Source organism: Ixodes scapularis, unplaced genomic scaffold, assembly GCF_016920785.2.
Source record: "Ixodes scapularis isolate PalLabHiFi unplaced genomic scaffold, ASM1692078v2 PGA_scaffold44__24_contigs__length_19508400, whole genome shotgun sequence".
In the NCBI taxonomy this organism is placed as follows: domain Eukaryota; kingdom Metazoa; phylum Arthropoda; class Arachnida; order Ixodida; family Ixodidae; genus Ixodes; species Ixodes scapularis.
The window spans coordinates 18054482-18068284 of NW_024609873.1; the positions used below are offsets into that span (position 1 = coordinate 18054482).

The 13803-nt window shown below is 46.0% G+C and overlaps 1 protein-coding gene across 3 annotated transcripts in view; it reads left to right on the top strand.

Moving 5' to 3' along the window:
* The window catches only part of LOC8038022 (spermatogenesis-associated protein 13), a 256862-nt gene that overhangs the window by 220955 nt on the left and 22104 nt on the right, over positions 1 to 13803 (top strand). For all 3 annotated transcript variants that reach the window (XM_040498875.2, XM_029973469.4, XM_002412495.5), the window contains 5 exons: positions 2908 to 3813; positions 7674 to 7901; positions 11151 to 11313; positions 11796 to 11899; positions 13203 to 13373. In XM_040498875.2, the coding sequence (XP_040354809.2) occupies positions 2908 to 3813; positions 7674 to 7901; positions 11151 to 11313; positions 11796 to 11899; positions 13203 to 13373 (1572 nt within the window). The remainder of the gene's footprint in view (positions 1 to 2907; positions 3814 to 7673; positions 7902 to 11150; positions 11314 to 11795; positions 11900 to 13202; positions 13374 to 13803) is intronic.

Here is a 13803-nt window from a genome sequence, read left to right on the forward strand (position 1 = left end):
GGGACTGCGCCTGCATCGGCACTTGATGGACACTGGACGCGGATATAGGGGTACGGGAAAGAAGTGGCGGTGCAGCGCGGCGAGGCATTGCGCGAAAGGCGCGCGCTATTTCCACGGTGGCATGAGTCACACTTAGCGAGGGCCTGATTTATTTCGGGCCTTGGGTGCCTGCATTCTTCGATGCCGATCTCTGCAGTGCTGCTCCCCCTCGTGCATCTTGGGGCGCGTGAAGGAAAAGCGCCGTTTTCGCCGCCTCCCGACTGCGGTCCAAGTGGCTGGCGTTGCCTCCGTCATTGCACGCGACTGACTCGTCTCTCGACTCGCGCGCCGCATGGAGAAGAAAAGACTAGCGTTTTTTTTCCCTTCTTGTATCAAGGTATAGAGGAGGCTATGATCAAGGTCTTCGACGCGACCCTATTTTCACGTACCTATATGATTTCGTTGCGGGACAGCTTTTACCTCTGTGGTGTAAGCACCGACTAGAGTAACTGTATACGCTTCGCTTGCGGAGCAGATTATCGCAACCAAGCTTCCAGGGCGGCCGTGCTGGCTTTAAGCCCTGCGGAAAGCGACCCTCGTTTTTTTTTTTTTTTTTTTTGCAGGAGACAAGGAGGCGGAGCTTGCGCGACCGTGAAGCAACGCGGTCGTCGTACTCCATGTCGTCTGTTTTTGCAGACTTCGGAAACTGACGTCTTAAAACATTGGGCGCGCGACCGTCGATAGCTTTATGAGTTCCGTGTTTTCGGGGTTTATTTTTCTTTCAATTCGTGGGTGATATTTCGGGGCTTATTTTCCACCTGCGATTCTGTGTTTTTCGGTGTTAGTGTTTCGGCGTTGAGCAAAAAATTGGTGTTTATCGGGACTTGTGTCTAAGTGAAAAGGACACGGGCATGGGATTCCCCAACCTCCAGGAAACGCGCGTGACCCGAATTCTTCGAAAACGGCCCGGTACCAGTAAGACAAGGAGAAAAAAAAAAAACATGTTGAGAGGTGTGGATACAAAGAAAGAAGCAGAATCATGGACAATCTTTAAAAACTGTGTTCGTGTTAAGAAAAAAAAAAGAAAAAAAACTGTTGATATAGGTTTTTTTTAACGCGACAGCATTTAGGAGATTGTATCGCAGAAAATCCGGCGTCGGCGTCGGTGGGACCAAAAATCCCATAATGCAACGCGCGCAGCCACGTGACGTCACACGTGTCTGTGCGCGTTGCATTATGGAATTTACCCGCTAAATTTGGTGGAAACAATTTTCCGACAAATTTAGCGGAAAATGTTTTTGCGAAATTTAGCGGGTCGATAGTCCTGACGTCACAGCCACGTGCGACGTCACGTGACACGTAACGCTACCGACTAGACCACGCACACACGCTTGCACGGCTTGCCAACGAGCACGCTTTTATATGAGAAGGCTTTGCGAACGAGACCCGATAATGCTATCGCATTTCACTCTTAAAGGCGAAGCTTTAGCGTACCCCAAGTTTTCTTGTTCAAAGCGCACGAAGGGATTCGTGGTTTCTCCTTTTTCCACGATTTTTATAGAACCAGCTGCCCCTATGCTTTCTTGTTAAAAAGCCTCTGACACGCCAAAAAAAAAAAATTTTTTTTTTCATGCTAGGCGTTGAAATGGCATGTCAGGACGTTACAAAAAATTGTTTCACTATAGAGGTCCGTAGTTTTTTTTTTTTTTATAAAAATAGAAATACGAGGCCGAATTCAAAGTTCCCGCCAGTGCACTGTGACCGTAACAGTGTACTCAAGGTGTCGGGGCGGTCAGAAGGGAGGCATCGGCGGAAGTCACGTGAGTTGTATCCCTCCTCGTGCTTACCGCGAGCGCGTGTAATATTTTTTTAAAAATATTTTTGTTGTTCTCCGCACCTCCACGAGCGATCCAAGCAGACAAGGTTTCCTTTATCTGCTTTTCATCGCTTAATGTTGCTGTAAAGGTAGAAGAGGAGTCAGTGAATTGACGTGATCAACTGCAATGCCTAGAAGGTGCTGTGTGAGGGACGGTCACGGTATTTCAGCAACTGAAGAAGAGATCACACTGCATGCATTTCTGAGGGACGGCAGGCATCTTCAGCCTGGAGAGTATACGATGATTCGACGACCTCGGTGTCCGAACCTTCAGCAATGCGTGTCGTACGCAAGCAATTCTAATTTCTGCGAGCGTTCTAAAATTTTTTTTTCAAGACTTGATAGCTTCTTTTGCACCCAGTATAGCTCTGTATCATCGGACTGATCGCATGCACTCGTACACTGGCTTGTACTCGCAACGCTTTCATCATTGACCTTACTGACTCTTCGTCCTCAACTTTTACAGCACGCAAACTAATCAACGGTGCAGCGATAAAGAGCTAGTGGAACTGAAACTTCGTTTTCTACAATCGCTCGTACAAAGAGCAGAAAAAAAAAGTCTTCGGCACGATCGCGGAGAGCACGAGGAGTGAAACTCACGTGACTTCCTGCGAACCCACTTTTAGTGACGTAGGTCCATGCCTCCCTTCTGACCGCCCCGACACCTTGCGGTACACTGTTACGTCACAGTGCACTGGCGGGAACTTTGAATTCGGCCTCCTATTTCTATTTTTATAAAAAAGACTACGCAACTCTTTAGTGAAATAATTTTTTTGTAATGTCCTGACATGCCATTTCAACGCCTAGCATGAAAAAAAAAAAATTTGGCGTGTCAGAGGCCCTTTAAGTGAAGGATGCATGAACCATATGCTTGCCGAAATGGGACCATGTTAATTCTTACTTGCAGTAGGGTTCATGGTCCGTGTTGAGTTCAAGTATCACCCGATGGTGATAATGATGACGAGTTTAGTGGAGCTACAGAAGTATCGATCTGAATTGTTTTTGTTTTGTTTGAGAAAGTCCTACAAAAAAGTTGCATTATTTGTACGCAGGACCTGAGCGGAGGCAACGCCACGCCGAACGGCGACGCCACCTCCACTACCGACCACCGTCCAGCCATGGGCGCACACCCATGCGACGCAATCAACGGAGCCTCCACCGACCCCGACCCGACGTCCAAACGGGCTCGGGACAGGTCGGAGCCGAGGACCTCGACCGCCCTTCCGACAATCCACTCCCCACTGCCTACTGCCAATCACAAGCTCCTCTTGGGACGCCCGGGAAAGCTCGTCCGCAACAGGCCCATCTCCCGGTCGGAGCGTCACCTCAAGGCCGCCAGCACGCCCGAGTTCCACAGCGGGAGTAGCGAGGACGTCTGCCGGGAGGTCCGCCGCCCGTGGTCCCAGCTCTACACGGACGTGGAAGCGGAGCAGCTTTTCGCGGCTGTCGGCAGCATGTCCAGCCTCCCCAAGGACGACGTGGCTGCCGACCGGGGACTCTCGACCGGTGGTTCGAGCCTGCCGCCGCGCTATTCCTCGCTTAGGGCGTCTAGTCCGCGCCTCATAGCCGACAGCGTCCTCCAGAAGTTCCGCAAAACCTTCTCCATGCGGTTCCAGCGGAGCCGTAAGGGGTCCACGACGTCTCTTCCCGCCAAGGACGAGGGTTCCTTGTCGAGCGCCGAGGACTGGCAGACCAGCTGGCCGCCAGGTTCTCCGCACCCGGATGTCCCCACCATGGCCGCCTCCAAGAAGTTAGCACAGAGTTCGGCCCCGTTGGCGCGTGGGGAGGACGACGAGGAAGGCTCGGGGGGCTTTCGGCTGGGGCCCGCCATCCTCAGGGCCTCCAGGGAGCAGAAGCTGCATCGCAAGAACCGCGAGCTCAGGGGCTCCAAGTGCAGCAGTGCGGATAGCGGGATTCAGCTCGAAGCCGCCGGTACCGGCGGGGAGCAAATGTCCGAGGTGAGTGCGCGCAAAGTGTCGCCCACCACTCGTTGCACTCGAAATTCGTTCGCATGAGCTCCTCGTGAGGGTACATTATACTTTTATGACTTGAGATGCACGCCTGCGCACGGTACCAGTGGTCAGGTGACGCACTCTGAGCACAGGGTGTTGCCCAGATAATCTGAACTTTAATCACTAAAATAAAAAAAAAAATAAAAATAGGAAAACGATTTTGAGATTTAAAGAAAAGTTTATGAATTCGCTACGATTACTTGATGTTGCGTTAGTTTCCACAGCATCTGCTAGGGGGGAGAAGCAGAGCTTACCCGTTGGATAGTGATGACAATAATATTAATATATATATATATTGGTCCGGGAGAGCCACGGCACCGGAGACCCGCGGTGCCGCGTCTAGTGATGGTAATTATGCGATTATATAAAATACACGGTGACGACGGCGTGTTCTTTTGATCGTCGCGTTAACCGCTGCCCGCATTTCAGAAGTTCGGATACGGTTCAGGCGAGTCAGCCAGCGAGCTGTGGTGGCCTTGCGGGCTGTTCGGTAAAGTATTCAGGTGGTAAATCCGTGGCATTTGGGTGGTGGTCTCTCGCTTCCGTGAAGGCAGCGGGCTCTAGGAGGCGGCCCAGTAAAGATGGACGACTGCCACTTCCAAGGCATTCATGCCCAAGGCTTGAAACATCGCCGCGCTTACCCAGTATAGCTGCCTCTCATCATATCTTCAAATAAGGCATGATAGAGAGCACAAATTGTTTTCCCGTTGTGATTAAGGGGCAGTTGAGGTTCTTTAGCTTGGTTGCGATATTAAGGTTGTGGGCCTCCCGTCTTCGGGAATGCCTAACGTCGGCGTTCGCTTTCATATAGTTAGTAGAGACAAAGGCAGCTAGCTTCGCGTCCACCCAGTAATCCTTCCAACCAGAGCTCGGTGTTCTGACGTCCCAGCGCCCTCTCGTCTCCTTCTCTCTCTCACTTTCTACCGGGCGTCTCTTTCGAACATCCGAACTCCAGCACGCGCTGGTTGTTGGCTGGTTGCCTTTTGCCATAGCCTCCTCAGAGCTTTTTCTCGGGGAACCTGAACGTCAGCGCACAACTTTTGCAGCGGTGAGGACCCGAAACACTTGTTCGCTCGGGAGAAGTGTGTTTCGGCGTCTTGCCGCAGCGGGGCGCCAATTACGTGGCTCTCGTCTGATCCACTGCTTGCCAATCCACCTTTTCCATTTCGTCGGCCGCTTCTCGTGGTGATTTGCCTGGCTATGCTTTTGCCGTCCTCCGGCTTCGCGTGCACATTCGAGGTTCAGGAGATGGCAAAGTGTTATCGAAGGTATAAAGAAATGAAATGTATACCACCTTTAATTCACTGAAATTTGTCTGGTCTGTCGGTAGAGCGGTAGAATGATTGCTGTCATTCGTAAGTTACTGGTTGAAATCCGGCTGGAGAGGGATTTTTTTTTTTGTTGCCAATTTTCTTATAAACTTGGCGCGGTTACGGCAGAGGCTGAGAGCAGTCATGTGATTGATGACGTCACCGGGGTTTTTTGCAAAGGACAACCACGCAATTTCCCCGGGAGATTCCCACTAACAGATGTCGCTGTAAAATTAACAATGGGAAGCACTTAAAAAATAATTTTCTGAAAGCCTTAAAAGGGCCGTAGAATGAATTTTGGGCTAGGATAATTAATTTGATGTTGGAATCTTACCAATCACACATCGTTTAGTGGGCCAGAAGAACGAGGCTAGAAAATAAAAGAGCCTGCTTTTCAGTGGGAAAATTGGAAAATATTGCGGACTGTTTCGTACCTTTTTTCCTTCGAAAGCTTTCCGCCTTTTTACTGTGATACATCCGCGATACCCAAAGCACCTCAGCCGACCCCAGCTCACGCATTGGGCACGAGCATTGCGTCACTCAGACGTAGGCGCTCGTCAACAATCAATCCGTCGACGAATATTTGGATTCGCACTCATGGCCAATGAGTGCCGTGATGACATCACCTACGAACAAGGAGGTTAGAAGTACTGGGAGGGGGCACGTTGCAATATTGGTGAAGCCTAGTCATAAAAAGTTTAAACGATGTTGTGGCAAACGTGACCGTAGATCTCTCTGGCAATCGGTGCGCGTGACATGTCAGGTGTGAGATGGATGGTTGATTGTAGAAGGACTCCTTGCAGGCTTGCGCGCGCTCCGTCTGGTAGGTTTTATCAGGTCAAAGGCTAGACTGTGGTGTATTCTAGTGCACCATAGCTAGACGAAGGCTAGCTACGGTCCCATGATGTGGTCACGTTGGGCTGGACAGGTGAAGAGAGTAAGGAGGAAAATGAGAAAGAGGCGCGGCGTCAAGGGAGCATGGCTTGTGGAGGCTACGCGGCTGGCGTCATGCCATCTCCTACCTTTCTATCCTCCTTGCCTACGAATGACAAGTTTCAATGTATGCTTAAAAAGCACGGTGGAAGCCTGGAGTCATCGTACCGGTCCCGAAGCAAGTCACGACCGCGTGATTTCGCATTGCGCTCTTGAGTTGAGGAGGAAAGCTAAGAAGGAAGAAGTTAGAAAATCATTTCATGACTGCTTTAATTAAAAGCACAGGGTAAAAAAAAAGATTTATTGTAGTGTTTCTGTAATCATGAAAAGTTTATTTCTTTCTGCTAATTTTCAAACATCACAATGTTCTTAGAAAGTCATATTTCCGGCTGAATAACACCTTTTCCGAAAACAAGGAGTGGGTCACCACGCCCCCTTTTGGGATGCGCTCCCTGTTTATCGGTAATTTTTTCCAACAAAAATAAAAATTACAGGAAGGTCCAGGGGTGGATTCTTAGGGAGTGCGTTAGCATAACTTCTGGAAACGCCACACGCGTCCCCCTTTGGGAAACACTATCGCTGACCCCGTAGCTTTTCTCTTTTGGCTTTCTCTTTTGCTTCCTGTATTTTTTGCTGCCTCTTTTCGGCCTCGTTACAGGGTCAGCGTTAGCGTTTCCCAAAGGGGGACGTGTGTGATGTTTCCCAAGGGTCATGTTAACGGATTCCCTAAGAATCCACCAATAAATCTTCCTGTAAATTTTTCACCCCTTTTCTGTACTCTGCCTGTCAGAGCACTTCGATGCCCCTGGATACGGTCATCCATCTCACTTGTGGAAATAACCACAACCATGCCAGTCGTGAAAGGAACCGCATTCATATCACTCGTGGAGGGAACCGCATACATCGTTCTAACTACACAGACACATCACAGTCCACGCACCGCTACTACGGATACCCAGAGCGAAGAACAACGGGCGACGGCAAAGCGGCAATAGGCCCTTTGCAAAACGTACAGCGCCACGACGGCAAGGAATTTTGGGAACCCTCAATACAGATCACGCGCTTTCTCGTTGCGACTGCGCGTGCGTCCCGGCAGCTACCGCCAGCAGCCGTTGCAGCCATCCGCCATCCCGCCGAGTCGTACGTCGTTGGCGGCGTACCGTATCTGTGGCAGCTTAAAGGCATCGCGACAGGTGAACTGATTTCAATACGTTATTCGTCGTAACTTACCTTCACATACTGAAGTGTCACCGAATCCACTTATTTTGCACCGCAACCGTGGCAGACTTCGACCAGGTTCGACAAAGGGTTGGTGCAGCAGACGACAGACGCAGCTCATTTAGTAACTCTAGAGGAAACATGGCACGCGACATTAGAATCACGGATATTGCGGTGACTCGTGTTTTCAGACTGTCGTTTGTATGATGTATGACCGGTGTGGCCCCGGCTTAAGTGTGGCAGTCTGACTTCCACAAGGTTCCTTTCCAAGTGCACGTGGTGTCGATATGCTTGGTTTCACTTCCAGCGTTTCATCTAATTCCTTCGTTTCCGTGCGACATGCAGGCAGACTCTACGGACGAGAGCCAAGGCGGTGCACAGAAGAGGGCGGACGGCGCCTGCGCAGAGATCACCGTCAATGGCATCAGCTGCACGGCACTTCAGGGCGCGCACGAGTGTGCCGCCAGCGGCCGCGCCGAGTCCACGAAGCATGACAGTCAGGATGCACAGAATCCACCCAGCCCCCTGTCACCATCGCACCAAAGCCTGCACAACGCCCACAGTTTGGAAAGGGTATGCAATGGTCGGGGATTGGGCATTCATTTATTCATTTTTAAACACTGCTGACCTCTTTTTGGAGGTTGTGCCAGGAGTTGGTACATTTATTTACTGCGCAAGGATTTGTACTATGCAATAATAAGCTGTAGTCAATACGCAATAATCAGGCAGCGAGATAAAATAGTAACTTTTAACAGCCTTCTAATGGTTTTCTTTTTAAATAATTCGACTCGAAAGGAGTGTGATGTGTCGAACAGACGACCTACCCAATATTTCTCCCCCAAAATGCAAGAAGGCGTGGAGGTTGCAAACACTGTTACTTTTAGGCACGTGCGAATAGTGGATTTTGAGTTTGAAGCGAATTCGAAGCGAACGGTGCTTTTAGCCGAATGTTTTTGAATCGCGAAGGTTGTTCCCGTCCATTTTTAAGCTAAGTTCATTTCAATCGAAGTATATTTATGGACTGTGGCTTAGATATATATATATATCAGGTAATATTAAACCTACAGAGACACTGAGCTAACGTGGTCGAGGGGACTTCAATCTTATTGCTGTATAAAAGTAGGTTTTGTTCAATCTCGAATTTGAAGGAAACACAATCACTAATGAGTTGGAATTTTTAAACGTTTACACCTATGTAAATATTAACGCTCAAGAGGTCTTATTTCATTTCATATACAGCGGTGCCCCGTTCACCATCCCACTTTGGAAGGTGCTTTTGTCTTAGGCGCGCGACTGCGATATTTGTATTTTTCAAGCTGTTGATCGCGGCGAGTTAGCCCCTTGGGTGTGCTTTTTTTCCGAGCACCAGTGCATTGCGGAGAAACAACACTCGCGGAAGCGAGCTCCGCGGACGATGCTTCTCCGCAATGCACCGGTGCTCGGTGAGAAGCGCGCCCAACGGTTCTAACCGGCCCAAGCAGCACTTCGAAAAAAAAAAAAAAATATGAATGTCGTAGTTCATTTTGAAGCGAACATTAAAAAACATATTATTGTAAACTGCTATTCAAACATTTGAGTATTCGCACTATCCTACCTAACATTCCCACATTAGTCTTTGTTCGAGTCGGCCAAAACTGACAGGTCTCTTTCAATTCAGATTGACTACAATGGCTTATTTGGCTCTGCTTTGCTACCAGGGGAGCCTGTCTAGGAATATAAAATGTTGTCCGCTACAAGCGGAGTCATGTATTGTACCTTTACTTCGTTTCTCTCTCAGTCTCAAGACATGCCTTTTATTATTTCTTGACACTTTACAATACTTAAAGAACATATACCACCGAGGGTTGGAGAGCCTTTTGCTAGGTTTTTAACTTCAGGGTCGTAGTGACTCTAAAAAACGACAAACTTGCTGATATTGTTCACACAAGTTTAATCAAAGCAAAGGGCCTTTGGTATAGGTCACTTCAGTTTCCTTTGATGTCTCGTATTATTGACGAGAGTTTTATCTCATCAACATATTTTTGGGACAGTGTTTAATTGTATTCTTCCATCACTAAATAAGTCAATCTATACATGTGACTAGCCACTGCTGTTATTTTGAGTTTAGACCATATAGTTCAGGCTTCATGTGGGGAAGAGAGGTAGTGTTTTTATAACTGTGGAGGCTATGGTCCCATAGGAGACAGCTGAAATTTCTATATCATCCCAGCACCCTGCATCGGGATTCAAATTTATGTGGAATCTGCGACCACGGGAGGAAATTCGATGGGGATCCTTTCACTCTAAACAGAACGGAAGAAAGTAAAAGCTTCACAGCATCTATGTCCAGGAGATCAGTGGTTTTGAAGATTTGATATCTAGTGAATAAACCCTGTCTGCTAATGGCAAGGGTGCTTTGAGAATTGCTGAGCATAAGCAATCAGAATGCCACATTCAGCTAAGGAGAGCCCATCTAGACACATCTGATGCTGCTAAAAAGAGTTCAGAGGGATGGAACACAAACAGAAAGGAATACTGCAGCACTTTGGTATGTTTCTTTCTGTTTTATCCTTTTGTGCTCTGTGTCTATTAATAGTATACATTACCAACTCATCCAACATCTGATTTACTTTTCAGCCGTATATACTTTGCATTTAAAGATACATTTGTGCACAAATCTCTACACAATATTTTTTTTTTTTTTTAATTTGGAATTTTAGAGATTTGAGAGTAAGGCAAAATTGAACTCTGACCATCATGGAATTGGAAAATTGACCATGTAAATTCTAATAAATATAGATTTTTTTTTTTTTTTTTATAAAAAATAAACTCTGAAAAAACTTCATCCGAATTCCTAAAAAAATTAACTGAAAACACGGAGCCCTACAAATTCGCCATAATTCTTGCTTGCGTCAATGCAGGGTGATGAATGTTGAATTAAAATATGAATTTGTGTGGCTTTGTAACCATTTGCTTTGCAAAAGACGCGAGTTGGCTTTTCCAGCTTATAATTTTCAGAAGAGATGTCATAGGAATGTATACATGCAGCAGAAATGAGACTGCACTAAGACATAAACCGTGTTCCTCTATAAATAGCAGCATAGATGTCAGGGAGCCCTTTGTTTTGAATTTTATATTTAACATAACTTTGTTTTTTTTTAATTGTAATTGCATGTAGAAATTATTTTCACAGCTGCTGTTTTACACCACCTACTTTAGCTGGTTGGTTCATGATAATCTAGATACATATGCTACACCTAATATTTTTTTCTAAAACGAGAATAAGGTTTGAGGGGATGAGCTCAATCTTTTCTTAGGAAGATTGGCTTTGACCAGTTTTTATATAAAGCACATTTCAGATGTGGGCACTGAGTAAGATGTGATTTAGCCCCAAATCAAAGAACCATACTTATATTGCATCTATTCTTGGTTTCGCTGGAATCACACTAGCTGCTGTCTGCGCCAACTACTCCATGCTTCCTCCAGGAATATATGGCAGCCCATTCGTTCTTGCAGTGTACTATAGGGATCTCACGTACAGCACATAAGAGTATAACTATCGATAGAAGAAAAATATGTTGTGTTAACTCTTATTGCTTCAGAATTCCAAAGTTTATGTCGAGTCTGTTTTAAGTTCATTTTGTTTTTCTTGTGCCCTGAACTCACATCAATAGAAGGGGATGGATCATTGACTTCCAGGACATGCAAAGCGACTGAATCAGGCTAAGCGTGTACTTTGGCACTTCTTGCACTTCTTGCCACACGATACAATGTGGGATACCTTGCAAGGCCTTTTGGGATTTTTGTGGAAAGGCTCATTGAGGCTTCAATTTTCTCTCGCAGCAATTCTCCATGCCACCCCCGATCAAGACGAGGACGGAACGCTGCCCTCCGACACTCCGCCGGCAGAAAGGGCGTGGCCGCCTGCGGAGGTCCATCAGTCAGCCGGTGGATCTTGAGAAGTCGGAGAAGATGGACCTGCTTCAAAAGGAGCAGCTGAACCACGGTAGGCACAACTCTGCGTGCTTCCGATAAAAAGGATGGAATGCTGTTTTAAATCTCCTTTTCAATGACTGAAAGAGGCCTTGGAAGGCAGCACTGTTCAAAGCTTCTGAAAGATAAAGACATTTTCCAATTCAGGATGGCAAGCAGTCTCAAAACACTTTTTTTTTTTTATGGAGCTTGTGGTTATACCAGATTACTCTACAGTATAAACCTTTGGACACGTGTCCAAGCTAATTAGATCAATTCAAATTTCTAGTTTTTAGATAGTTGGGGGTTCCAGTGTACTTTCAAAATCATCTTCCGCAGGGATCAACGGTTTTGACATAAGCCAATAAAATGGTGTCCCTCTATTGAAGTACTCAAAATGCAGTATTTCTAGGCAGTGATATGAATATTGACAGTTTGTTGACTGACTTGATGCCTTCATAAAAACTCTAATGGTGCTGATAAATAATAAATATCGGGCTTTCATTTTGTCTCCAGGCCTTTCTGACCAAGAGGCTTCGAGGGAACCCAGCACGGCATCCTCCGAGGAGGACTTCTCATCTGACGGAGAATCCTACTTTCAGAACCAAATTCCGAAAGACGTAAGTCTGCTGTGCTGCTGCACATTGAATAATTTTCTTGCTTCACTTATTTGGAGCCAGCAATATTTCACTAATATAGCAATGTCTTTCTATAACTTCTCTCTCAATTTTTACATGAAATACTGTCACCCAGAGTAATAAGAAACATAGCGAGGTTGCAAGAGTAAAATGTAAGCAGAAACTGTTAAATAAGTGGTAATGGTTATTTCAGATAGGAGATAGGCCAAGAGCCTCTATGCTGCAACTTGTTGCTAAGAGAGAGCATAGTGTCCTGAAAATCCTTTGAGGATAGCAACTTCCAAGTTCATGAGACATTCACATCTACTATATTTAGTGAGTGCTTCCTCAATAGAGTAATTTGAGCAAGTGTATGTATCTTTTACCCCATAAAACCTTGAATGGAACTTAAAATTCAATGATTAATATTTTTTTGCTGTAAGGATTGAATCAAAGGACATGTAAAGATGAAAATACTTCTGAATGTCATCTGGATCTGATGCTAATTCACTAAGATCTCTTCTAAACTGTTTTGAAACTTAAAATTTGATGATTAACATTTTTTTTGCGGTAAGCATTGAATCAATGGGCTTGTGAAGATGATAATACATTTTAATATCTGGATCTGATGCTAATTTACTAAGGTCTGTTCTAAACTGGTGTGGTCAACTCTGCATAAAATGAGAATTCAGATGTATGATTCTTTTAGAGTGTATGCATAAGGGCCACAGTAAGGAGTCTTTTAAAGCACCTTCACTAATTATGCTTCTCTTTTGGTACAATGATTAGGCTGGAGTAACCCACCCTTAGGTACTCCAGTTCAGATGCACCTGAAGTATGACTGGGCCCTGAGGCCTGAGGAAAACCATCCCAGTTTCCTTACCACTGTCTGACATTTCTTTTTTATTTAGTGTAGCCAACAGAGTTTGCAGTGTTTTTAGCCACTTTATTGCAGCAAGGGCTGAAGGTCCGGGGATCTCGTCAGCTCTTTTTCAATGTGGCTGCGGACTCCCAAGACACCAATGCCTAGGCTCCTGACTAACTACTGTGAATAGAGTTTGGGGTTTTGTGGCTTGCTCCCTCCTTTTTGTGCCATCACTTTTACCACACTGTGCTCTGGCTCTCTTAATTCAAGTGACCTGCTATCGGGACTCGACATGACTAAACCTCAGATGGGAACGAAAAGGAAGTCACGTAAAAAGGTTCCACAGGTTCAGTCATGTCAGGCGTTCACCAGCTTGCCTGTGCGCTCGCTCATCTCTCATTGTGCCTCACCTTGTTTGTTTTTTTGTTGATTTTTGTGCAGTATGAAGGTGTGACATACGTGGAAGCCCTGTGGGATCACGTGACGCTGGACTCCGAAGAACTTGCGTTCCATGCCGGGGAAGTGATAGAAGTGACAGACATGTCGGACAAGGACTGGTGGTGGGGTTCTATCGAGCAGCGCAACGGATGGTTCCCGGCCGCCTTTGTTCGGGTAAGTTACCTGTGCGCAAAACTAAGGCCAGACATTGGCCAATAGCCAACATTTTTGTGGACAAGTCTTAATTAAGGGACGCAAAATTCAAAAAAAAAATTATTTTTGTTTTTTCAGAATTGTTTTAAACCCACTTTGAGTTTGGCCTTGAAGCCATTCCGAAACATTCAATTTTGAAGTGACAACACAAATAGATGCGTGTTTTGGAATTGCTGAAATGAGTCTCACAAGATAAATGTTGTGTTATTTTTTGTTTTTCTTAAGTTTATATCTTGTGGCATAGATGCAGGCCCTATTCAGGTACCTAAAAACAGATGTTTCTTAGTTTCAAAAAATGAGACAAAAAATGTCTCATTATTATGGACCTAGGTACCCCTTAAGTGCCCCTTAAAAGGGCTGTTCCTGGGAAGAGACGCCATCATACTTTTCG